Source organism: Schistocerca nitens, chromosome 8 (genome assembly GCF_023898315.1).
Source record: "Schistocerca nitens isolate TAMUIC-IGC-003100 chromosome 8, iqSchNite1.1, whole genome shotgun sequence".
Lineage (NCBI taxonomy): Eukaryota > Metazoa > Arthropoda > Insecta > Orthoptera > Acrididae > Schistocerca > Schistocerca nitens.
The window spans coordinates 482981130-483006249 of NC_064621.1; the positions used below are offsets into that span (position 1 = coordinate 482981130).

Here is a 25120-nt window from a genome sequence, read left to right on the forward strand (position 1 = left end):
ATGAAGTGAATGATTTGTGAGAGTTATTATACATTGTTAATTCAAAGGTTGTCTATTGGAAATTTAAGAAAATGTACCAAATTTTATCCTTACTGCAGATTGCTGCACAACAAATAGTGTGTGTGCATGAGAACTTATATAGAAAACTATTCTGTGTGATATTAATGAATAAAAATATGCTGTGTATGCAAATTTTATGAATTTTTGCCCCCAAATTAAGTACAGAAAATATTAAGGGTAGAAGGAGTACAATTTAAGTCTTTTAGGATATCTGTAACATGTGGTTTCTGTTGTGACAGTGCCACGACATTTAACAGTGCCGCCACGACAGTACGCGCAAACGGTGATAGAGGCACTCCGCAACTCGGCTGAACGCAGGAGCGCCACTTAGGTACGAACGGCGCCGGCCGCATGTCACGGCACGGCAGTCGAATGAGAGTTACTGAGTTGTTATCATGTAACCAGCTATTGTTTCTAAGTGAGTGTGTTTGAATATCCACGCAATTATTGGTGATTAAAGGTTATAACACTTTTTGGCGACGAGGTCTGATATTTTCACTGCGTTGTGGATTTGTGTGTTCGTGACGGGGCAGACATGGAACAGCTTATGCAAGCGCTCATTGAACAACAAACACAGCTGACGGCTACTATTCAGGCACAACAAACACAGGTGACGGCTGCTATTCAGGCATTGTCGACGTCGCTTACTCATCGTCTGTCTTCCTCTTCTCCGCCTCCATTCCCTCCTTACGACGAGGCCGCTGAAGACTGGGAGGATTATGAGAAGCGTTTGCGGCAACACTTCTTGGCTTTCGGCGTTGTCGACGCTCCTATGTGTAAGTCGTTATTTCTATCTTGGATTTCCCCACGGATCTATCAGCTGCTATCTCAGTTAGCCCCTCTGCGGGAACCTGCCTCCCTGTCCTTCCAAGAAATGTGTGACTTATTGTCTAACTATTACTGCAAAAACACCCACGTCGTTGCCGCCCGCGTGGCGTTCTACCGGTGTCGTAAACAGCCCCATCAATCTTACCGGGCTTGGGCGGTGGAACTACACGGTCTGAGTAGGAAATGTCAGTTTGTCACGGACACTCATCATGAGTCATATGCTGATTCAATGGTTAGGGATGCTATTCTACGGCTTGCTCCTGATAAAGAAGTTCGGCAACGTGCCCTACAACTGCCAAACCCGTCGTTGTCGGAAGTTCTAAGCATCGCTCAATCATTTGAAGTGTCTCACGCTGCTGGCGCGCAAATAGACGCGTGGTGTGATGTAGGCGCTGTACAGTAAACTTTCGACACGGACAATTTGCCTGTTTCACAGGAGAACGAAGATGTGGCGGCGGTTCACTCGCATAAACAATGTCGCGTTGGGCCGCAACGCTCGCAGCAAAAACAGCAACCACAGAAGCAGGTTCGTTCTGCACTTCCTTCTTGTCCACGTTGTTTCGTACAGCATGACAGGGCCGCGTGTCCAAAACGTTGGGCCATGTGTAATTCATGTAGGAAAAAAGGCCACATTGCTTCTGTGTGTCAGTCCCCTAAAGTTCCTGTCGACGAGGACGAGGCATCGGACATGGGTGTTCACTGTGTGCTTTCTCAAACAAATAAGTTGTTTGTTACTGTTCGTGTTCTGGATAAAGACATTCGCATGCAAGTGGACACTGGCTCTGCAGTAACTCTCATTAATTCTCGCACGTATTTGGAGTTGGGCTCCCCTTCTTTGTCCCCAGTTACGCGAAATCTGAGAACTTATAATAATCAGAAAATTCCTGTCATTGGCCAGTTTGATGCTTCCACTGCCTACAAGTCTGTTGTTAGGCCCCTCACGTTTTATGGGGTGGATCATGCGGGCACTGAAAACCTGTTCGGTTATGATGCTTTCCAGTTGTTTGGGTTCTCCATTGACGATGATGTGCACCTCATATCTGAGGATATTCCGTATCAACAGCTGGATGGATTGTCTTCTGAATTTTCGTCCGTGTTCTCTGCTGGTCTGGGTCGTGCCAAGGATTTTGAAGCCCACATTACTCTTAAACCTACAGCTCGCCCTAAGTTTTTCCGGGCATGCCCTATTCCTGTGGCGTTGAGTGCACCTGTCAAGGCTGAGATAGACAGGTTAACAGCTTCAGGGATTCTCCTTCCTGTTACCTCCAGCGAATGGGCATCGCCAATCGTGGTGGTTTCTAAACCAAATGGAAGTCTATGATTGTGTGGTGATTTTAAAGCCACCGTCATCGCTCAGAGCCTCATTGACACTTATCCTCTTCCCCGTCCTGAGGAGTTATTTACCAATCTCGCTGGGGGCCAGTTCTTTTCCAAACTTGACTTATCGGAGGCGTACCATCAGTTGCCGTTGGATGCTTCTTCCAAGGAATTTCTCGTCATCAACACTCCTTGTGGGTTGTATCAGTACCAGCGGTTACCATTTGGCGTCGCTAGCGCGCCAGCCATTTTTCAGCGGTTTTTGGAACAGCTCACGGCTTCCGTTCCCGGCTGCATCAACTATCTGGATGACATTGTTGTCACAGGGGCCTCCACCGAGGAGCACCTTCGCAATTTGCGTTCACTGTTTCGGGTTTTGCATTCGGCTGGGTTGAAGTGCAATCTGGACAAGTCACAGTTCTTCCAACCCTCCATTGTGTATCTTGGTTTCCACTTGTCCCGTGAGGGTATACGTCCTCTACGTCAGCACATTGCGGCCATTAACGCTCTACCCCGGCCGTCTACGGTCAAAGAACTTCAGGCGTTTCTGGGCAAGATTGCTTATTATCACAAATTCATTCCATCCACGGCAGCGGTAGCTCATCCTCTGCATCAGCTGTTACGCAAAACCGTCCCTTTCTGTTGGTCCGACGAGTGTGAGCAGGCTTTTGTCCGCCTGAAGGCTCATTTGCAGACGGCACCTTGTCTTGCCACATTCCATCCGGGTCAGCACTTGGTTCTGGCGAGTGACGCGTCACAGTATGGCCTAGGGGCTGTTCTCGCCCATCGGTATGAGGATGGGTCAGAACGACCCATCGCCTATGCTTCCAAAACCCTCAACGATGCACAACGGCGTTACTCTCAAATCGAAAAGGAGGCGCTTGCTATCATTTATGCTCTAAAAAAGTTCAGCGTTTTTTTGTATGGTTCTAAGTTTCACCTCATCACCGACCACAAGCCGCTGGTCCCTCTGTTCAGCCCATCGGCGTCGCTTCTGGATAAGGCAGCTCACCGCCTGCAATGTTGGGCCTTATACTTGTCTCGTTTTCACTATGAGATTCACTATCGCCCCACGGCCCAGCACGCCAACGATGACACATTGTCGCGATTGCCGATGGGCCCCGACCCGGTTTTCGATCGTGATGAACTACTCTGTTTCCACATTGATGAGGAAGAACGTCGTGCGGTCGAGGGTTTTCCACTTACAGGTTCGCAGGTCATGTCGGCTACTGCGCGGGACCCGGTCCTGCGTCAGGTGATTGGTTTTGTTCAACGGGGTTGGCCGGACAGGACCAAGAGCCGGGCATCGGATCCCCTTTGCAACTACCATGCCTTGCGCCTTCGTCTGTCTGTTCGTGATGGTGTTGTTCTTCTGGCCACGGATGGCGCATCTCCACGGGTCGTGGTGCCAGCCTCTCTTCGCAAAGATGTTCTCAAACTGTTGCATGAAGGCCATTGGGGGATTTCTCGGACTAAGTCCCTGGCCCGCAGGCACGTTTATTGGCCCAGTATTGATTCGGACATCGCCCACATGGTTGCTGCGTGTGGTCAGTGTGCTCAACAACTGGCTGCACCTCGTACAATGCCCTCTCCATGGCCTGATCCGGCGCAGCCATGGGAACGGGTGCACGCTGACTTTGCCGGCCCCTTCCTTGGTACTTATTGGCTACTATTGATTGACGCCTTCTCGACGTTTCCGTTTGTTGTTCGATGTCCGTCGCCCACCACTGCAGCGACGACGCTGGCTTTGTCCAAAATCTTTGCGCTAGAAGGTCTTCCATCCACGATTGTCACGGACAATGGCCCTCAGTTCTCTTCGCAGGCCTTCCGTGATTTTTGTACTGGACAAGGGATTCATCATGTTACAGCACCGCCCTTCCATCCGCAATCAAATGGGGAGGTCGAGCGCCTTGTCCGCACTTTCAAAAGCCAGATGAAAAAATTCCTTAGTGATTTTTCCACAGATGACGCTCTGCTGCAATTTCTGAGTTCTTATCGCTTCACGCCTCTGGGTGATCGCAGCCCTGCTGAACTCTTGCATGGCCGCCAACCGCGCACTCTGCTGCACCTGCTTCACCCTGTCAGGCCTTGTGCTGTATCCCCTAGTGCGGGAAAATAGTCGGTGGGCGCCGACGTGTGGGCACAAGGGTATGGATCTCACCCTAAATGGATTCCAGGGGTGGTCAAAGGCCTTCGTGGCTGCCGGCTTTGTGAAATACGTACGGACAACGGCATGGTTGTTCGCCATTATGACCAGATGCGCCCACGAGTGGTGGCCACACTGGTGCCACCGCCCCTTCCTTCGCCTCCACCAGCCCAAGAAGCCAGTCCTGTCGCTGCTGCCGATCTACCGTACGTGTTGATGCAGCCGACGTCGCTTCCACTTCCAAGTATGCCGGAACCGGCCCCAGTCGCGACGCCACCTTCTCCGGGACCCATCTCGCCGGAGCACACCCCCAGGTCCACGACACCTATGGATGCTGCTCCGGAATTTTCACCCATCATCTCGTCCAGGAGGCACGTTCCACGCGCGAGCTTCCGTCCTGGACATTTTCGACCATACTCTCGTGTCTCTCCGCGGGATCTTCTCAGGGCCTCACAAGAGGCCATGGATGTCTCCGCACTGTCCACGTCTCCAAGGCAGTGAGTGTTTGTTTTTTCCAAGGAGGGAAAAGTGTTGTGACAGTGCCACGACATTTAACAGTGCCGCCAAGACAGTACGCACAAACGGCGATAGAGGCGCTCCGCAACTCGGCTTAGCGCGGGAGCGCCACCTAGCTACGAACGGCGCCGGCCGCATGTCACGGCACGGCAGTTGAATGAGAGATACTGAGTTGTTATCATGTAACCAGCTATTGTTTCTAAGTGAGTGTGTTTGAATATCCACGCATTATTGGTGATTAAAGGTTATAACAGTTTCCAAACTCTTTTTCTCTATACAAATGCCCATAAACACTGTACATTCAATCTTATACATAGTTTTTGTTCCTTGTTCTAGCAGTATTGATGATATTAAATCTCATCTTATACACTATATTAAGTTTTTTTTCATTGAACACTTCTGGATATCACGCAGTTCTTTCCATATTCATTTCGACTATTTCAGATCACTTAAAAAAAAGAGATACAAGAAATTAAATAATTGTCAAAGGATATAAATGTAAGCTACAGCAGGATCATCAATTCTAGTAAAATGTAATCCTTACTCTGAGCCCAGCCATATAAATTACAGCTGGGTTCAAGCAACCCTTACCTGTAATAATGCAGGACCTAGTACAGGTACAAGGAAACCTTGCTGTAAGAATTCAAGGAGCTGTGCTCCTACTGATGGGTGAGCAACTTGTACAACAGCATTACAGAATTCAACTGAATTGAGGAATGCCGACAGCTCTGACAAGGCATCAACATCGTCAGGCGTTAGACGATGCCAGTCATCAGTCGCAACCAGCAATTTACGTGGCAGGCGTGAGTACAAGCCACTGAGACCTGTTGCCAGCACCTGAGGGAAATCACAGATTTACACTACTTGTTAGTATTTATTTAGTTTGTTGCAGTTTTTGACATGTGGCACTAACACACAAAATCCCCTCTGCACTATAAATGGGAATAACATTTGACATGTTTTGAAGGTGCTTATTTAGCTAACTACCTCAATAAAACATAATGAAAATGTAGTGTGGTTTGCGATGAACACTATTGCTTTCTTGTTACTGGAACAATCACTGTAGTGTGCAAAATACTTTCTCGATACATACGTATACAACTGCGAAAACTGTTATTCCCATTAAGAAATTTTTGTGACACTGAAATCATTATATTACTGAAATTGGAGACTGCTCCATTTATCAGCAATAACACAGCAGTGCACACCCTTAGGCATATTTCTAATGATATAAGAAATATCACACAGTTGTAGAAATGCTCTTTGGTATACAGGTTCTCAATCTTTTTAGCTTACAAGGGAACCTCCCCATCGCACCCCCCTCAGATTTAGTTGTAAGTTGGCACAGTGGATAGGCCTCGAAAAACTGAACACAGATCGATCGAGAAAACAGGAAGAAGTCGTATGGAACTATGAAAAAATAAGCAAAATATACAAACTGAGTAGTTGATGGGTAAGACAAATAACATCAGTGTGAGCTCAGGAGAACCGTGGTCCCGTGGTTAGTGTGAGCAACTGCGGAACGAGAGGTCCTTGGTTCAAATCTTCCCTCGAGTGAAATGTTTAATTTTTTATTTTCAGTTTATGTGACAAACTCTTTATGTTATCATCACTTTTTTGGGAGTGATTATCACATCCGCAAGAAAACCTAAATCGGGCAAGGTAGAAGAATCTTTTTACCCATTCGCCTACTAATCGCACGGTTTTGCGGTGCGGTCGCAAAACACGTACACTAAACTTATTACAGTGAACAGAGACGTCAATGAACGAACGGACAGATCATAACTTTGCGAAAATAAAGAAACTTTTCACTCGAATAAAGACTTGAACCAATGACCTCTCATTTTGCAGCTGCTCACGATAACCACGGGACCACAGCGCTTTTGAGCTCATATTATCCTTGATGTTGCATATCTTGCGCATGGACTACTCAGTTTGTATATTTTGCTTGTTATTTCTTCCTGTTTTCTCGATCGATCTGTGTTCAGTTTTTCAAGGCCTATCCACTGTGCCAACTTATAACTAAATATGAGGGGGATACGATGGGGAGGTTCCCTTGTTAGATATATAGCTCTGAGGCCAAGTTCTTCGTGTGTGATAGTTTTCTCTTAATAGTAACTGGTTTTGTGCGATACATGTGCTTTTAGTGAACTTGTAAAGAAGACACAGCCAGATGAATTCACATTACATATTCCTTTCCTAGTAAGTCATCTTAATGGCCTTTCCCAGCAAGCCACCTTAATGGGTAAGTTTCATGATTTTCAAAATATAGCCTATGGCATAGTCATATTGTTTTATTTTGTAAGTTAAGATATTTTTATATTACTGAACAATGCATTTTGATCATTCTTTGTTTCGCTATTGTTTAAGATAATTTGATAATTTCTCATCATGCTGAAGAGGACACACACACACACTTATGGATAAACTCTGAGCAAAATATAAAAGCTTTTGTCCCAGTACAGAACAATGGAGAGCAGAATGTATGGTTTGTTGCCCAGTGGCCTAAGTATTAATATCATATAATGGCACCAGCATCTCGCAAGTCCACCTGAAGACAAAGAAATATATATATGTAAATTGAACATGGAGGGGGAGGGGGATGGAGAAAGGAAAGGAAAGGAAAGGAAAGGAAAGAAAAGAAAAGGAAAGGGATTACTGATGTCAGCTGCATTGGGACATTATGCAGAGTCAGCAGCAACAAGAGAAAATTTGTTCCGCACCAGGATTTGAACCCAGGATCTCCTGCTTACTAGATAGGTGCATTAACCACTGAGCCATCCAGGAAACAGTGTTACTGCAACTGTGTGGACTATCATGGCACACCTCACGGCTGACACACATTAACACAAAGCACCTTCTATCCGCAAGTCCCTGTCCATTTCCTCCAATCTTGCTACTCTGAGATTCCTGCAGCACATCAGACATACTTGTGCAATTGCACTCAAGAAGATGGAGGCATTGCCCATCTAGGAGAATCAATTATATGATTGTGTGGTGTCTGAAAGAACAGACACCATGCAGAATGTGTGAAGTTTGCTGCAGGTAACTGTAACACAATGTTCGGCAGTATTAAAAGAGGTGATGGTAATAATGTTTTTTCTAGCCTCCAAGAGACTTGACAGGGTATTGCTTGGAGTACAGTGTTCTCCTCATGTCCTTAAGAACTGCATTCAGCATGAAACTGACCTCCTTGAAATTGACTTACAAGGTTAAATGATGAAAATACATAACCACTTTTCAATACATACTGTCTGTGGTGAGTTGCTAAAGAAATTTTGCGAGTTCTCAGCCATAGCAAGACATGATGGCTGTCACTATACCCAACTATTTAGGGACGTATGGAGACATTTTCTGCTCTGAAATCCTTCTTCCTACCCCAAAAAAAAACTCCAGCAATTTTCAAAAATTCTTTTATGGGTTCTAATAATGAGATACATTTGTGGCATATCCATTCTTTGGTTGGCATTTCTCATAATTATATCAGCTTAGAAAAACCAAGGAAACTCTCTTATTGATGTGATGCATATATTAGATTCCCCTTGGGATGCTCTTCAACACAGAAAAAAATTATAATTTTAATCTCCGAGTGTGACAGAATGGTTGGTTCGGATGAAAAACAAAGTTACGCAAGGATTTTAAGTGCAATGTTGGAATCCTCTATGATGGACCTTAAGAATACCTAAATATGTGGATTCAACAGTTTACTGAATTTTGTTTTAAGTGATTTGATTTTGCAGATGTATCATGGACTTACTTGGAAGAATCTATCAAATTTTTGTTGGATAAAAATGTTGAAATTGATAATGCAAACTGCTTTGATCAACTTTAAGATTTAAAAAAGTCTGTAAAATCTGAGCCAAGCTAGAAGAAATAGTACTTATTCACGTAATAGTGAAGAACAGTTTAGTGAAGTAATTAAAATTGGGCAGCACTTCTTTATAGTGCCAGGCCATAACGGGGTTGCGTTGAAAGCTGGTTGAGCTTTCTAAACGCATAATGGACAATGAAAAGAAATAGACTGACAGAGGAACTCTTAACAGGGATTGCAGTAGTGAAGGATAATTTTAGACATTTGAATTGCAAAAACTTTTTTAAATGTTTTTGCCAACAAAGGAACTTAAAAAAATTTGATCCAATTAAAAATACACACTGAACATGGATCTCAAGTAATGTAGGTACACTGAAGAGCCAAAGAAACTGGTACACCTGCCTAATATCGTGTAGGGCACCCCACAACCACGCATACGTGTCGCAACACGACGTGGCATGGACTCTACTAATGTCTGAAGTAGTGCTGGAGGGAATTGACACCATAAATCCTGCAGGGCTGTCCATAAATCCATAAGGGTACAAAGGGGTGGAGATCTCTTCTGAAGAGCATGTTGCAAGGCATCCCAGATACGCTCAATAATGTTAATGTCTGGAGAATTTGGTGGCCAGCGCAAGAGTTTATCCTCAGAAGAGTGTTCCTGGAGCCACTCTGTAGCAATTCTGAATGTGTGGGGTGTCGCATTGTCCTGCTGGACGTGGCACAGTCCACTGCTGACATGCAGGGTCCATGGATTCATCACGTTGTCTCCACACCCATACACATCCATCCGCTCAATACAATTTGAAATGAGACTCGTCTGACCAGGCAACATGTTTCCAGTCATCAACAGTCCAATGTCAGTGTTGACAGGCCCAGGTGAGGCGTAAAGCTTTGTGTTGGGCAGTCATCAAGTGTACACAAGTGGGTCTTCGGCTCCAAAAGCCCATATTCACGATGTTTCATTGAATAGTTCACACACTGTCACTTGCTGATGGCCCGCCACTGAAATCTGCAGCGACTTGCAGAATGGTTCCACTTCTATCATGTTGAACGATTCTCTTCATTCATAGTTGCTCCCATTCTTGCAGGATCTTTTTCCATCTGCAACGATGTCGGAGGTTTGATGTTTTGTTGGATGCCTGATATTCACGCTACACTTGTGAAATGGTCATATGGGAAAATTCCCACTTCATTCCTACCTCAGAGATTCTGTGTCCCATTGTTAGCACTTTCAAAGTCACTTAAATCTTGATAACCTGTCATTATAGCAGCAGTAACTGATCTAACAACTGCACCAGACACTTGTCGTCTTATATAGCAGCAGCACTGTATTCTGCCTGTTTACTTATATCTGTATTCGAGTACACATGCCTATACAGTTTCTTTGGTGCTTTAGTGCACGTGTGATGTGTGTAATATTTTTATTTTTATTATTTCTTTTGTAATAAATTTAAAATATGGAAAGTGTCCTGTACTTTCATCTTAAAATAAAGTGTCCTCATTTTTGCATTCCAAATGTGGTAACTGTAGCTGTGCCATTTTGTTTCGACACTCTAAAGGCATGTCACAGTACAGTGGCACTGGGATTTCGAAAACATCTATCTGCAAAGAAATGAAAACTTTATTAGGTAACTTTATTTTTTCACAATAATAATTAAAACTTCATGACTCTTCTCTCACTTGGAAGGTCACCAATGAAAGCATAATTCTGCTTCAAGGCAGAGATGTACTACTGGAGATAAAACTCATGACACAATTCATTAAATACTATCAAGAAAAAGCTGGGCATAATGGAACTTGGAAAAAATGGAAGATGAGGATGAAGCAAACAGGCACACAAAGTCATTTACATATGAGAGTCTGTAACACATTTAGCATCTGTGCAAAGCCTCCTTCAGAAGAGAAAAAACACATAAAATCATATAAGCTGGCAAACCTTACACACACACGACTGCTACCTCCAGCATTTCCGATTGGAAATTCCAGTCAGAGTCGCCATTTTACATGACTGCTTTCTCCCGCAGCTCTGACCAGAATTTCTGGTCAGAGCTGCTGGAGATGATCTGTGTGTGTGAGCTGTGACTGCTGTGTGAATGTGTTTTGTTTTGTTTTGTTTCCTGAAGAAGGCTTTGGCCAAAAGCTAAATTTGTAACAGAGTTTTTATTGTGCCTGCAACTCAAGTTGTCATCTGCATAGTAAGTAGCAATCTATCCTTTTCCTTAATATTGTTGATGTCCAACATGGATTTTCCATTGTTTGAAAAACTGTAACTGTGTTCAAGATATATGTAAACAGAAAAACTTTGGTGGAACATTAGCATACTAAAGTGAGCTGCTGGAGAAAAATAGTTTCACTCTAACCAGAAACATAAAGCCTATGAAAATTATCTAAAAATTATTTTAGAAGTCATAAATTCCACTGTTTAGCCAATCAACAGACTATTTTTGGAACTGACAGTAGCACTTGAATATGAAATGAAAGTTCAATCATATGTTAGTGTGTAGTTACAATCTATATGAATTATATTAAAACAATGATAAAAGATTTGTAAACAAATAAAAGATCGAACAGTGATTGTTCAACTTGTGGTGTCTTTCAGAGAGCAATCTCTATTGTCAGATGGTACATACTGTCAGATGGTACATTTTGATTATTTCATTTGTACCACAAAGCACACCCTAACAATGTCTGTTTACACTATTCTCATTGTGTCAAATATTTTATATTTTTATAGCCATAGCCTGCCAATCATGGTTATGTCTGATATGACAGTCATGTTTTAACATTTTCTGTCAAATAAGCATAAATGAACTAGACAATTCATTACCCATGCTTACAAATTTTCTGTGAAATACAGCTCAATACAAGAGTGATGAGAAAATGTAAAATCAATCATTCGAAAAAAATAACTCAGTTAATACAGTAATTGATTGCATCATCAATAATTTCCTGTTTAGTATTGTTAGCTGACATGTGGCAAAAAGCAGGTGAAATTTTGGGAGAAGTTTCTATTAGAAACTAATGAAACTGGAGCTATGACAGGCAGATATTATAGCTATGCACAAATAAACTGATAAGACAGTGGAAACATTATTTAATGACACTATGTGGTTTTCAGGAAATGTATAGAAAGATAAAACCTTATAAAATTGTATAGTCAAAAAATTACAGTTGTAATTAACATATTCAACTGAGACAAACCCCAAATACTGTAAAATATTTAATTCCTCTGTTAACTTCTCTTCCACTTTAGCTGTTTTCCACCATGTACTTGACGAAGCCTCTACCACACACTCCAATTTAACTCTCTTCTTTATTAGCAAGCACCATCTATTACATTATGATTCCATTTTTCAGAGGGGTCTTGCCTCACCATGAAACTGGACTTTTGACATTTCAGAGTGGCTGCTCTTTCAAAGATGTCTGTAACTGTAATTTTGTTATTTAAGACACCACCTACATTCTGATTCTTTCCCTGAGGACTATGTCCAAAATCCACTTCCCCTTTGCTCCTTTTCCCAATAAATTGTTTGAGTAATTACAACCACTTGATATATTACTGCACAATATTGTGTTCAGTGGTTGTAATTCTGTCACAGACTCAAATTGAAAATACCCACTGATTGTCAGCCAGGCATTGTTAGTGGAAGGTAGGTTGATATGCAGTAGATGAATGAGATGAGTATTATTTTTACAGGAATTTAAATTAGAAATTAACTACATGAAAGGCTCACAAAATGTAGCCCATGACGCACACATTGATTTATCATTAGATATGACCAATGAATGTAGAAATGAAAAACTTGGAACCATATTTACAGTAATTTAATATCAAAATGTTATTCCACTAATTATGTAAGATTGCTAGCCCAGAATATAAAAAAAGGGTCAACACATGATGAATATTTTAGTCCTATTCTTACACCTTGGGACCAAGGTACATTGTCTCAAAAAGGTAAAACCAAATGGTTGTTATGAGAAAAAAATTTATCTTGGAGAGTAAGTGACAATTCAAAGCACTTGAGTGTATGTATTCTCAGCAAAGCAATTAATGATCTCAAGTAGTTTTTCCACAGAGATGATGGGTATTTTGGAATATGTACGTATATTAGACTAATAATTAAGTTCTACTATTCCAAAAATTTAATTAGAAAAATAATGGATACTTTATGTACATGTGAATTACATCAGAGCATAAAGGAGAGAGCAAAATGTTACAAGATGTGTCCGAAAATACCAAAGGGATTAAAAGGTTTAACAGTGGCAAATCTATTTGGGCCTTTATCGAAAGGCAGAGAAGGAGTTGCTTACATACTTGTAGCTACACAGTGTTGATCTAAATATGTCAAAGTGTATCCAATTAAGATAGCAAACACTGTCACAGAATTAACTGTTTAAAAAACTATTTTATAGATGTTGTAGAACCTCGGAGGTTACTTACATAATGGTCTAAGAGTTTGTTAGCAGTAACTTTAAGGAATATTTTACTTAGGAAGTGATACATCATTATACAATTTCTAAACACCACCCCAACGAAATCTGTATAAAGAGTGTTATGAATGAAATTAGATGACTTTCTCGTACGTATTCTGCAAGTTGTTGTACTACCTCAGCACAACCGATACCTGAATTTCAAGTAATTTTAAATTAATCACACCATTTAACCATTGGACTTTCACCAGTGAAGGTGTTAGATATGAAGTTTACAGGAGAACCGTTATTAAAGTCCTTAAATTGCCAGAGCGTACAATTCAACAATGGAATAATACACATGAATGTTTACCAATGGAAATTCCTGGATGTAATAATGTATAAAATAAATAAAAACAACCACTCACCTATAGCTGAATGATGTGTGGCACATAGGAATAACTTTCAAGCTCCTGCTCTTTCTCTAGCAAAAACACACGCATTCACACACAACTACATACACACCCAATGCACACGTTCTCACTGCAGCCATGGGTTTGCATTTTCGAATATCTAAGTGGTTGCCTGTGAATATGTGTAGTTTTGTTAGAGAAAGAGCAAGAGCTCAAAAGCTAGTATGAATACTGTTTTTTGTTACATGTTTCTATGTGCCATAAATCAACCAGCTATAGGTGAGTGGACAGCTATTCTTTATTTTACATATTATTCATGAATCTCTAGAAGACAAATTAAGTAAAAAGGCATATATTAGAGTGTTGTTGTTGTTGTTGTTGTTGTGCTCTTCAATCCTGACTGGTTTGATGCAGCTCTCCATGCTACCCTATCCTGTGCAAGCTTCTTCATCTCCCAGTACTTACTGCAACCTACGTCCTTCTGAATCTGCTTAGTGTATTCATCTCTTGTCTCCCTCTACGATTTTTACCCTCCACGCTGCCCTCCAATACTAAATTGGTGATCCCTTGATGCCTCAGAACATGTCCTACCAACAGATCACTTCTTCTTGTCAAGTTGTGCCACAAACTCCTTTTCTCCCCAATTCTATTCAATACCTCCTCATTAGTTATGTGATCTACCCATCTAATCTTCAGAATTCTTCTGTAGCACCACATTTCGAAAGCTTCTATTCTCTTCTTGTCCAAACTAGTTATTGTCCATGTTTCACTTCCATACATGGCTACACTCCATACAAATACTTTCAGAAACGACTTCCTGACACTTAAATCTATACTCAATGTTAACAAACTTCTCTTCTTCAGAAACGCTTTCCTTGCCATTGCCAGTCTACATTTTATATCCTCTCTACTTCAACCATCATCAGTTATTTTGCTCCCCAAATAGCAAAACTCCTTTACTACTTTAAGTGTCTCATTTCCTAATCTAATTTCCTCAGCATCACCCGACTTAATTCGACTACATTCCATTATCCTCATTTTGCTTTTGTTGACGTTCATCTTATATCCTCCTTTCAAGACACTATCCACTTCGTTCAACTGCTCTTCCAAGTCCTTTACTGTCTCTGACAGAATTACAATGTCATTGACGAACTTCAAAGTTTTTATTTGTTCTCCATGGATTTTAATACCTACTACAAATTTTTCTTTTGCTTCCTTCACTGCTTGCTCAATATACAGATTGAATAACATCGGAGAGAGGCTACAACCCTGTCTCACTCCCTTCCCAACCACTACTTCCTTTTCATGTCCCTCGACTCTTATAACTGCCATCTGCTTTCTGTACAAATTGTAAATGGCCTTTCGCTCCCTGTATTTTACACCTGCCACCTTTAGAATTTGAAAGAGATTATTCCAGTCAACACTGTCAAAAGCATTCTCTAAGCTTACAAATGCTAGAAACGTAGGTTTGCCTTTCCTTAATCTAGCTTCTAAGAGAAGCCGTAAGGTCAGTATTGATCACATGTTCCAATATTTCTACGGAATCCAAACTGATCTTCACCCAGGTCGGCTTCTACCAGTTTTTCCATTCGTCTGTAAAGAATTCGCGTTAGTATTTTGCTACCGTGACTTATTAAACTGACTGTTCGGTAATTTTCACATCTGTTAGCACCTGCTTTCTTTGGGACTGGAATTATTATATTCTCCTTGAAGTCTGACGGTATTTCGTCTGTCTCATACATCTTGATCACCAGATGGAAGAGTTTTGTCAGGACTGGCTCTCCCAAGGCCGTCTGTAGTTCTATTGAAATGTTGTCTAGCCCCGGGGCCTTGTTTCGACTCAGGTCTTTCAGTGCTCTGTCAAGCTCTTCACGCAGTATCATATCTCCCATTTCATCTTCATCTACATCCTCTTCCATTTCCATAATATTGTCCTCAAGTACATCGCCCTTGTATAGACCTTCTATATACTCCTTCCACCTTTCTGCTTTCCCTTCTTTGCTTAGAACTGGGTTTCCATCTGAGCTCTTGATATTCATACAAGTGGTTCTCTTTTCTTACCCCTAGTGAGATAAGCCACTACATCCTTACATTTGTCCTGTAGCCATCCCTGCTTAGCAATTTTGCACTTCCTGTCGATCTCATTTTTGAGACGTTTGTATTCCTTTTTGCCTGCTTCATTTACTGCATTTTTATATTTTCTCCTTTCATCAATTAAATTCAATATTTCTTCTGTTACCCAAGGGTTTCTCTCGTCTTTTTACCTATTTGATCCTCTGCTGCCTTCAATATTTCATCCCTCACAGCTACCCATTCTTCTTCTACTGTATTTCTTTCCCCCATTCCTGTCAATTGTTCCCTTTTGCTCTCCCTGAAACTCTGTACAACCTCTGGTTCTTTCAGTTTATCCAGGTCCCATCTCCTTAATTTCCCACCTTTTTGCAGTTTCTTCAGTTTTAATCTACAGTTCATAAACAATAGACTGTGGTCAGAGTCCACATCTGCCTCTGGAAATGTCTTACAATTTAAAACCTGGTTCCTAAATCTCTGTCTTACCATTATATAATCTATCTGAAACCTGTCAGTATCTCCAGGATTCTTCCATGTATACAACCTTCTTTTATGATTCTTGAACCAAGTGTTAGCTATGATTAAGTTGTGCTCTGTGCAAAATTCTACTAGATGGCTTCCTCTTTCATTTCTTAACCCCAATCCATATTCACCCACTACGTTTCCTTCTGCCCCTTTCCTGCTACCGAGTTCCAGTCACCCATGACTATTAAATTTTCGTCTCCCTTCACTATCTGAATAATTTCTTTAATTTCATCATACATTTCTTCAATTTCTTCGTCATCTGCAGAGCTAGTTGGCATATAAACTTGTACTACTGCAGTAGGCGTGGGCTTCGTGTCTATCTTGGCCACAATAAGGCATTCACTATGCTGTTTGTAGTAGCTTACCCGCACTCCTATTTTTTTATTCATTATTAAACCTACTCCTGCTTTACCCCTATTTGATTTTGTATTTATAATCCTGTATTCGCCTGACCAAAAGTCTTGTTCCTCCTGCCACAGAACTTCACTAATTGCCACTAGATCTAACTTTAACCTACCCATTTCCCTTTTTAAATTTTCTAACCTACCTACTCGATTAAGGGATCTGACATTCCACGCTACGATCCGTAGAACGCCAGTTTTCTTTCTCCTGATAATGACGTCCTCCTGAGAAATCCCCGCCTGGAGATCCGAATGGGGGACTATTTTACCTCCGGAATATTTTACCCAAGAGGATTGCATCATCATTTAACCATACAGTAAAGCTACATGCCCTCGGGAAAAATTACGGCTGTAGTTTCCCCTTGCTTTCAGCCGTTCGCAGTACCAGCACAGCAAGCCTATTTTGGCATATCCCAATTTTAAGGCTACAACTTCTGATTTTCAGGTGGACGTGGTGTTAGTTAAGGCTTATCACCCAAGATCTAGCTTACTGGAAGAGCAGTGTGTGTTTTTTTCCGTAAGTATGATGGTTCTTATTTGATGTGGACATTCCACACCCAAGGGTAGTATTTCTTGTAGATGCTTTAAATTGAAAGGGTAAAGGACAATATCACATTGAAATGATTGAAAGGTTCATAACTTAAAAGACAGCTCTCATGGTGTTCACACTCTTTGTGAATTTGTAGTTGACACTTACAAGGTCCCAAAACTATCATTGTATTTTTTCATATGTCATTTTCCATACAACAATTCTCCCTCCTACTATTCTGTATATTTTGATTACATTTCCTTCAACTATGGTCATGTGTGTGCATGACCAGGATGCATATTTTGTGTAGCACAAGGAAGCTGTATATTCTGTTGACTGTGGCCTTCTGACGGAAGCTTGCTGATCAGCTGACAAATCACCTTTAGCTTCCTTTACAACAAAATCTATCCATTGTCTTATGTTTCTAATATCTGAAAGTCAACTTTTTGTCTTATGTTCCTAATATCTAATAGTCAACTTTTACCTGTTACTTTCGGCTTATCAAACAACTTTGACCATTTATTCATTTCTAAGAGTGTATAATCATGATTTTCTCTTTTATCTGTTCTTTTCCTTTAGAAACAGTTCTACTACTGCCTTTAGACTGAAGTAAGAACAATATTTTTTATTACAACTATAATAATCTTTATAATTCTTTTGTCCCTTACCTCAGTCCTTTTTTAAATACTGCCATTATGTTTGTTTAAAATCTGAGGTTTAAGGCCATGGTCATGCATAAACCTACACTGTGTTTAACCTTTTGCTTATGTTTGCAGGCCACGGCCAATTCTAGACCCCGCTTCAACAATAAAAGTGCTGAGGGTTCCTTGCAGACATTCTGCCCAATCTGATGGGGGCAAGCTCACGTGCATACTGACAAGGTGCTGGCACTCACATGGTGCCATGCCATTTACAATAAAAGTGTAACATCTTATATGTCAATGCCTGTAAATGATTCTTCTACATATCTTTCTCGAGTCATGCATGACAATATAATGTATTAGTGAAGCTGTTGTCTGGCAAACACTTTGAAAAACTAGGAACAAATCTAACCAGTCATGCCAAGTGATAAGAGTTGACCATCACTATTCCAGGAGGTGGATTTCTAATGAGCCATCAGCCTATCCAAAGATTCAAGTACTTTTCTTCTTCTGACAGACAATAAATTGTGGCAATTCATCCAATAAAGATCATGAGGTGAATCATGAATTTTCCTGTTAGGATAATAATAGGAAACTTTGTAATTCACCACGATTTTTCTTCATGCAGTTATGAGTGTATCTATGTATTTGACCTACCGTCATCTGGTGGCATGGATCCTTACTGTGTCACAACTGATGTATAACACGCATAAGTGTAATGGTTTATGGTGGTAAAGACCTTTATAACATTACCTTTATCTTTTTTATCAGATTTTGATGTATATTTGAATTATCCTTTTCCATATTCCTTAACACAGACCCCACGTTACATTTCCCAGTTCCATAAAACATATCCTTGTCCCATTTTCCCAATCCCTTAACATATGCCCTTTGTCATACATCCCTTAACGTTTTTACCATACCCTATATTCAAACCTCTTAATCTTCCCTCTGGGGCATGGTGCATTTACTTCACATTATGGTGCAGCAGCAATACTTTCACTCACGGGCATTACAGTGCTCCACAGTATGTAAAATAGTTATCATTTGAGTAATATTTGATCACAGCTGAACATTAACTTTCATTTTTGTTTATTGGGGACAATTCGGGAAATTATTGAGACACTGGGTTCCAGTCATTCAGATCACTTACTTTCAGTACTGTGGTGCTGTACTTGCCTCACATGCTGATGTTTCACTGTTTAAGGTAGCATCTGAACACTTAATTTTTGTTCTTGTTTGACGACAGCATCACAGTAACATTAAATTGCAGTTCAAATGCTAAGGTTTGTTCTCATTTCACAAAAACTTAACTGACAAATTCATTCATTTCTTTTTATATCTTAGATAATTTATCTTGTGGTCATCACCCCACATTTCGTCAGATATAATAAACAGTTAAGCAATTTAAAGAAATGTGTCTGGAACCACCTGTGTCAACATTTAGTGAACACAGTTTGAATTTACTCATTTCAAATGAGATACTTGGTCATCGTCTCCCCCCCCCCTTCTTCTTATGAATAAATAAGAAGTCAAATAGTTTTTCTTGAGGAAATGAGAAAATCCACACTAGCCTACCATAGCGGGTGTTGAAACCAAATTTCAGGGTCTGTGTAAGTGAAGTTAAGGTGTTCATCCTTTAGGACTGATTCCATCTCTATGCCCTCTGGTCCACCAGTGAAGTACCCCCAAGGAGGGTTCCTGGGGTAGGGGTGTCCGTCTGCCTTCAGTCTCAACATTCCTGATCTTTTGCTTTCTTTCATAATTCCCTCTTTTGGGTACAAAACATGTCTTTCCCTCTGTCCACAGCCATACAACCTCATTACAGGCTCTGGATGAAATGGCAGTTGCAAGTACAAGCTGTAGCAGTTCCAGAATTTTTATTAGGTGGTGACGACGGGTAAGGCCTTTCCAGTGTGTGCTACTTTAACCTTAAAAATTGTACACAAAAATTATTTTTGGAAGTTATTTGAGTTGTTGTTGCAATGTTAGTCCTTACTGGACACACAGCTTTGCAGTTATTATTATTATTATTATTATTATTATTATTATTTTGTTGTTGTTGTTATTATTTTATGTTAGCAATATCACAATGAGGTCATTCTGGCCAGAGCCACCAGAGATAGTGGTCATGTGCGTATGAGGTGTGCTTGCATGTGTGAATAGGCATGTCTTTTCTTTCTGAAGACAGCTCAATGTGTAACAGTCTTTTTCATTGTGTTTGGTTGCAACTAAACGTGACATCTTTACGGTGAGTAGAAATCAGTCCTTTACGTAATAGTGTTCACACTGATGAGGGGAAGAGTGGGCAAGACAGTTGACCATAAAAATATATTATGGTGTGCTAACATGAACATTAAAATAGTAGTTATTGTGGTAGACACTATCACATCTACCACATCAGCAATACATTAGGGCTCTGGCTCATCCCGTTACGATTCAACTCGCAGGCATCTGGCAGCTTGGCTCCGGCCGCCAGGCGGCGGTATGATCAAACAGCGAGAGCAGCATCCCAATAAGGCCAGCATGTGCCAACCCTGGGCAGTACCTACTCACAAACTGAACTACCAACCTACCTATTATAATCTCAGAGCAGAGGGCTCTCTTCCTCATTCTGTTATGGAACATTTGTGTGCTCACTTGACTCCACTCTCATGGCACTTGTTTGGACCCTGCATAGCTATGTACACAAACTTCGCATGAAACTTTTTAAACACTTGTCTCATTACAGCAATATGGTTATTCTAGATATCTTTAATTGTATGTGTTACTACACAAGCAGCAATAAGTACGTCTAGTTATTCACACATGTTTTTCAACAATGTTGCAGACGATACGCGAATCTTTGGAACTTGTTCTTCAGAGTTTACTGCAGCAGCAGTAGCTGGAAAGCCTGAGGCAGTTGGAAAGGCAGCAGCAGAAACACACGACCACGTTGAACAGGCTGTTGACAAGCCTGTTAACACAGCCTCACAATTTGCCAGCCTATCCACCTCCTTTCCTATGATGAAGATGCTGAAGATTGGGAATTGGGGCAATATTTTGTGGCCTCCTACATAAAAGATACTGACTCTCTTAAAGCTCTTTTGCTGTCATGAATCTCTCCCCAAGTGCACCACTTGTTAGGGAAGTTAGACCCCTTCAGGACCCTACATCTCTGTCATCCAATACTATGTTTCATTTGCTGACTGTATATTATCATCATGTGATTTCCACAAGAGCAGAGTTTTATCAAAGCAGGATACAACCTCATAAAAAACATACTATCACACTTGTGCAGGGGAATTGCAAGGTTTCAGTCTATAGTGTCATTTCATTACTGCTCTATCTAAGGAATCTTACACTGAAACAATGGTTCGAGATGCTAGCTTTAGATTAGTCCCCAATAGAGAGGTCTGCCAACTGATACTGTAATTTGAAGAACCCCTCCTTACAAGATGCACTTAAGATTGGCCAAGCATTTGAAGTTTCTTGGGCTACAGGCCATCAGATTCCTAGACTGACATGGCCATTGTCAACTTAGACATTAGGCACACACCTTCCAGCATACCTACAGACATGGAAGTTGTGGCAGTACAGGACGCCTGGCCAACGTGCTCCATACAAACACGGCCAGTGGACAAACTTCCACAAGCCAATGCCTTCCTACCCTGCTTGTTTTCTTCACCACAACCAGCCAACCTGCCCTCAGTTTTGGGCTTCTTGCTGTCACCGTCAAAAGAAAGGACACAGAGCAACAATGTGCAATTCTAAAGAAGGGAAGCACGAAGGTTCACAGGTTTATTCGACCTGTGGGAGAGTGCCAATGAGATACTGAATAAATCGATCTGGCAGAATCTTGAAGATTAATGGAAACTATCCTGAGAAAGTCTACTTACAAAGTTTCAGCTGGTTTTAAGAGGACCACACCCTGCCTATCTAACCCATGTTAATTTAGGCAAGTATTTGACCCATTTCTGAAAAAACTATTTGATGCAGGACCTTAATATTTTTACTGTATGTTACATGATGCTAATAGTCAACTATGCTAAAACCTACTTCATCCATTTTATAGTTTTTAAGAAATACTTTTTTAAATTTATTAACAAAAAATATTGTGTTTTTTTTTTTTTTTTTTTTTTTTGCAGAAAATATTTTTTGTGTACTTCCTAATGGGGGAATATTAATGAATGTAGTACCAGAGGTGGCTTTTTATGTTATGCAGAGTCTATAAAAATTTCATTCATTTTTATTTGATAGTTTCTGATATAATGGGGCATATGTACTGAACATTTGTGTTTGCGGGAAATTGAGTTTAAAGAAAAAAACTTTTGAAATTTGTTACTTACAGTTAATTAAAACTGTCCTGCTGCATATGATGGCCCTTCTTTCGCCTCTAGCAGGTCTTCCAGCTTCTTTTTCACCTTCCTGGATGTTTGTCTTGCTTTCTTGGCCACATTAGATGCAGACCTGTCTGCATTGGCTATCCTCATTTTATCGCAATGTTGCAGCCCACTGATCATATTTTCACCAGGATTAATTCCCAGCTTTTTCAGTACCCAACACTTTCCAATATTACCACAATTGAATGTAATAACAGCATCACGAACTTCTAGTTTCATTGTATGAATGCCTACAAATGCAGTTTTAGGAAGGCGGTTCCAAATTATGTTGTTGAAACATTCATTTGGGTTCTGTGTCTGCCCATGCAGACATTTCCTTAGAAGGTCAGGATGAGCCAAGTCTCTGAAAATAGATTTAATTGCTGTAGTAACAGCAGCAGGAAGAGAATGCTGGTGAGAATAAGATTCTCCAGTTGCCCGAGCCCTATTGTATTTGCACCACAAATTTTCTCCTGATGGACACAATCCATGACATGGCTTATCATCAGAAGAGGACTTTATGGAAGAATATGGCCCAAACATCTCTCTTCATTGCCTACAGATTTTCTTTATTTCTCCTAATTGCCTGTCCATAGTATACCTGCAAGTTTTCTATTTCAGTTTTAGTTAACCGACCCTGTCTGGTCAACAATTTTCCATCTTCTAATATTTTCCTCTCATATCAACAGTTAGTTTTCTCAGCCTTGTTCCCAAATGTTTTTGAACATGGTCTACACATTCTATTTTGCTAATAATGGCATCTCATATGGCTTAGAGTTCACCACATTATTGTATGCCTTACTGTCACCATCGCCCAAATATTTGGTGTACCATACGCCTCTTGTTTCTACAGAACAATGAGATATTTGTTGTACTCCATGAACTTCCATACCACCACTTGTTCCTCTAAAATTAGCCACACAGTTGTGTTCTTTATGTTCATTGACAACATTTGCAATATTTAGACATTGTCTCCGCATCTAACACTTTACTGGTGTCTACACTCGTGGCAGTCACTACTCCATTCAGAGAAGTATGTCCTCTTTTCTGCCAACTTCCATCAAGTGCAACTGCAATATCCGAACATCCATCATTTTCTTCCACTGCTTCCCTAGCAGCCAGTTTCATGCTTTCCTCACTGACCTCACATGCAACTTTCTCTAATATGGCAGTCAGTTTTTCAAATTTATTTTGTGGCTGATGTAAGTTCATCACTGAACAATATGTTCTCCCTGCAGCCATGCCCTTGCCAATGGATTGTAAGGCATAAACTAATGTTGTATGGATTTCATAAGGGCCACTTGCATCTGGTTTTGAAGAACTCATAAATGAAATCACAGTTGAGCGTTTAGTGCAAATTTAATCCAAAGCAATTGCTAGGCCTTTTCTCCCCCTGGCACTCTCACAAATTTTCACACTCTGTGACTCACCACACTGTCTACATTGTAAAAATTTACAAATTACTTCTGATAGTATTCACTGTCTACATTGAACAAATCCACGTGGTAGGAAAATGCTCTTTAAATGCTCAAAAAAAAATTTTTTTTCAGCAAAATCCTTTTCAGAGTACTTAAATAAAACCTAAATCTATCGAAAGATGATGAAAACTGAAAATCGATTTTTTTTTTTTACGTGAACCACAGTGTGGTCCCCTTAAATGATGACTCCAGGAATATACTACAACCCCCTACCAATCACTCGCACAGGGATCGTGAGAACAAGATTAGATTAATTACAGCACACACAGAGGCATTTAAACCATCATTCTTCCTACATTCCATATGTGAATGGAATGGGAAGAAAATCTAATAACTGCCATGCACTTCACAGTGGTTTGCTGAGAGCAAATGTAGATACAGATGTAGGCTCTAGCAGTGATTTCAGACCTCAGCCTATGGACATTAATGTGGTCAGACATACTTGTGACAATTTTGCAACTGTTTCTAACAAACTGTTCATCAATGTGCATATCAAGGGATCACCCCTTCAACTGCAAGTGTATATGTTTCCGAACTAATATTTAACTGTGACTCCATTCCCCTCCACTGTCTCCTACTTCAAGCTGTCTTGTCCGTTATCACCGAGGACAAATTCCTGTTTTTGGGCCATTTATGGCAGAGACGACATACACGGCAGTGGTGCAATCACTGACATTCCTGTATGGACAGTTCCTTTATGGAAAATTTGTTTGGCTTGGATACTTTCACAACATTTGGATTCATGGTCACCAATTTGGTGTATTTAGTGGCTGATCTCGTGTCCTGTCAAGAATGGGATTAACTGTGCAAGGAATATTCCATCCTCTTTTTACCTGGGCTAGACAAGGCAACAGATTATGTGGCACATATTCATACTCAAATCCATAGTACAACCCTGTTCTTTTTGTGCCCGGTTGGTGCCCTTGGCACTTTATGATCAAGTAAAAGAGCTAGATAGGCTGACAGGATTGGGTGTCATGGAACCCATATTGTACACTCAATCAGTTACACCATTTGTGATTAGTAAGAAACCAACAGGCAAGCTCGGCCTTTGCAGCAATGACAGTCAACTCAATATTGGCAGTGGGACAGTATTCATCGAAACTGGATTTGTCAGAAGCATATTTACTGCTGCCATTTTATGAAGAGTCACATCTACATCTACACAGATACTCGGCACGCCACCATATGGTGCATGGCGAAGGGTACCCTGCACCACTACTTGTCACTCCCCCTCCTGTTCCACTCACAAAGAGAGTACGGAAAAAACGACTGTCTGTACGCCTCCATATGGACCCTAATTTCTCATATCTTATCTTTGTGGTCTTTACACGCAATGCATGTTGGCAGCTATAGAATTGTTTGGCAGTCAGTTTCAGATGCTAGATCTCTAAATTTCCTCAATAGTGTTTCTCGTAAAGAATGTTGCCTTCCCTCCAAGGATTCCCATTTGAGTTCCCGAAGCATCTTCATAACACTTACATGTTGTTCGAACAGACCAGTAACAAATCTAGCAGCCTGACCTCTGAATTGTTTTGATGTTATCCTTCAATCCGACCTGGTACAGATCCCAAACATTCTAGCAGTATTCAAAAATAGGTTGCAACAATA

General features: G+C 40.9%; 1 protein-coding gene across 2 annotated transcripts in view; it reads right to left on the reverse strand.

Moving 5' to 3' along the window:
• Nucleotides 1-25120, reverse strand: part of LOC126198669 (FHIP family protein AGAP011705-like) — a 214754-nt gene that overhangs the window by 127613 nt on the left and 62021 nt on the right. The window contains exon 6 of one of the 2 annotated variants that reach the window (XM_049935157.1): nucleotides 5453-5704. In XM_049935157.1, coding sequence (XP_049791114.1) covers nucleotides 5453-5704 — 252 coding nt within the window. The remainder of the gene's footprint in view (nucleotides 1-5452; nucleotides 5705-25120) is intronic. The other variant, XM_049935158.1, reaches the window with a different exon arrangement.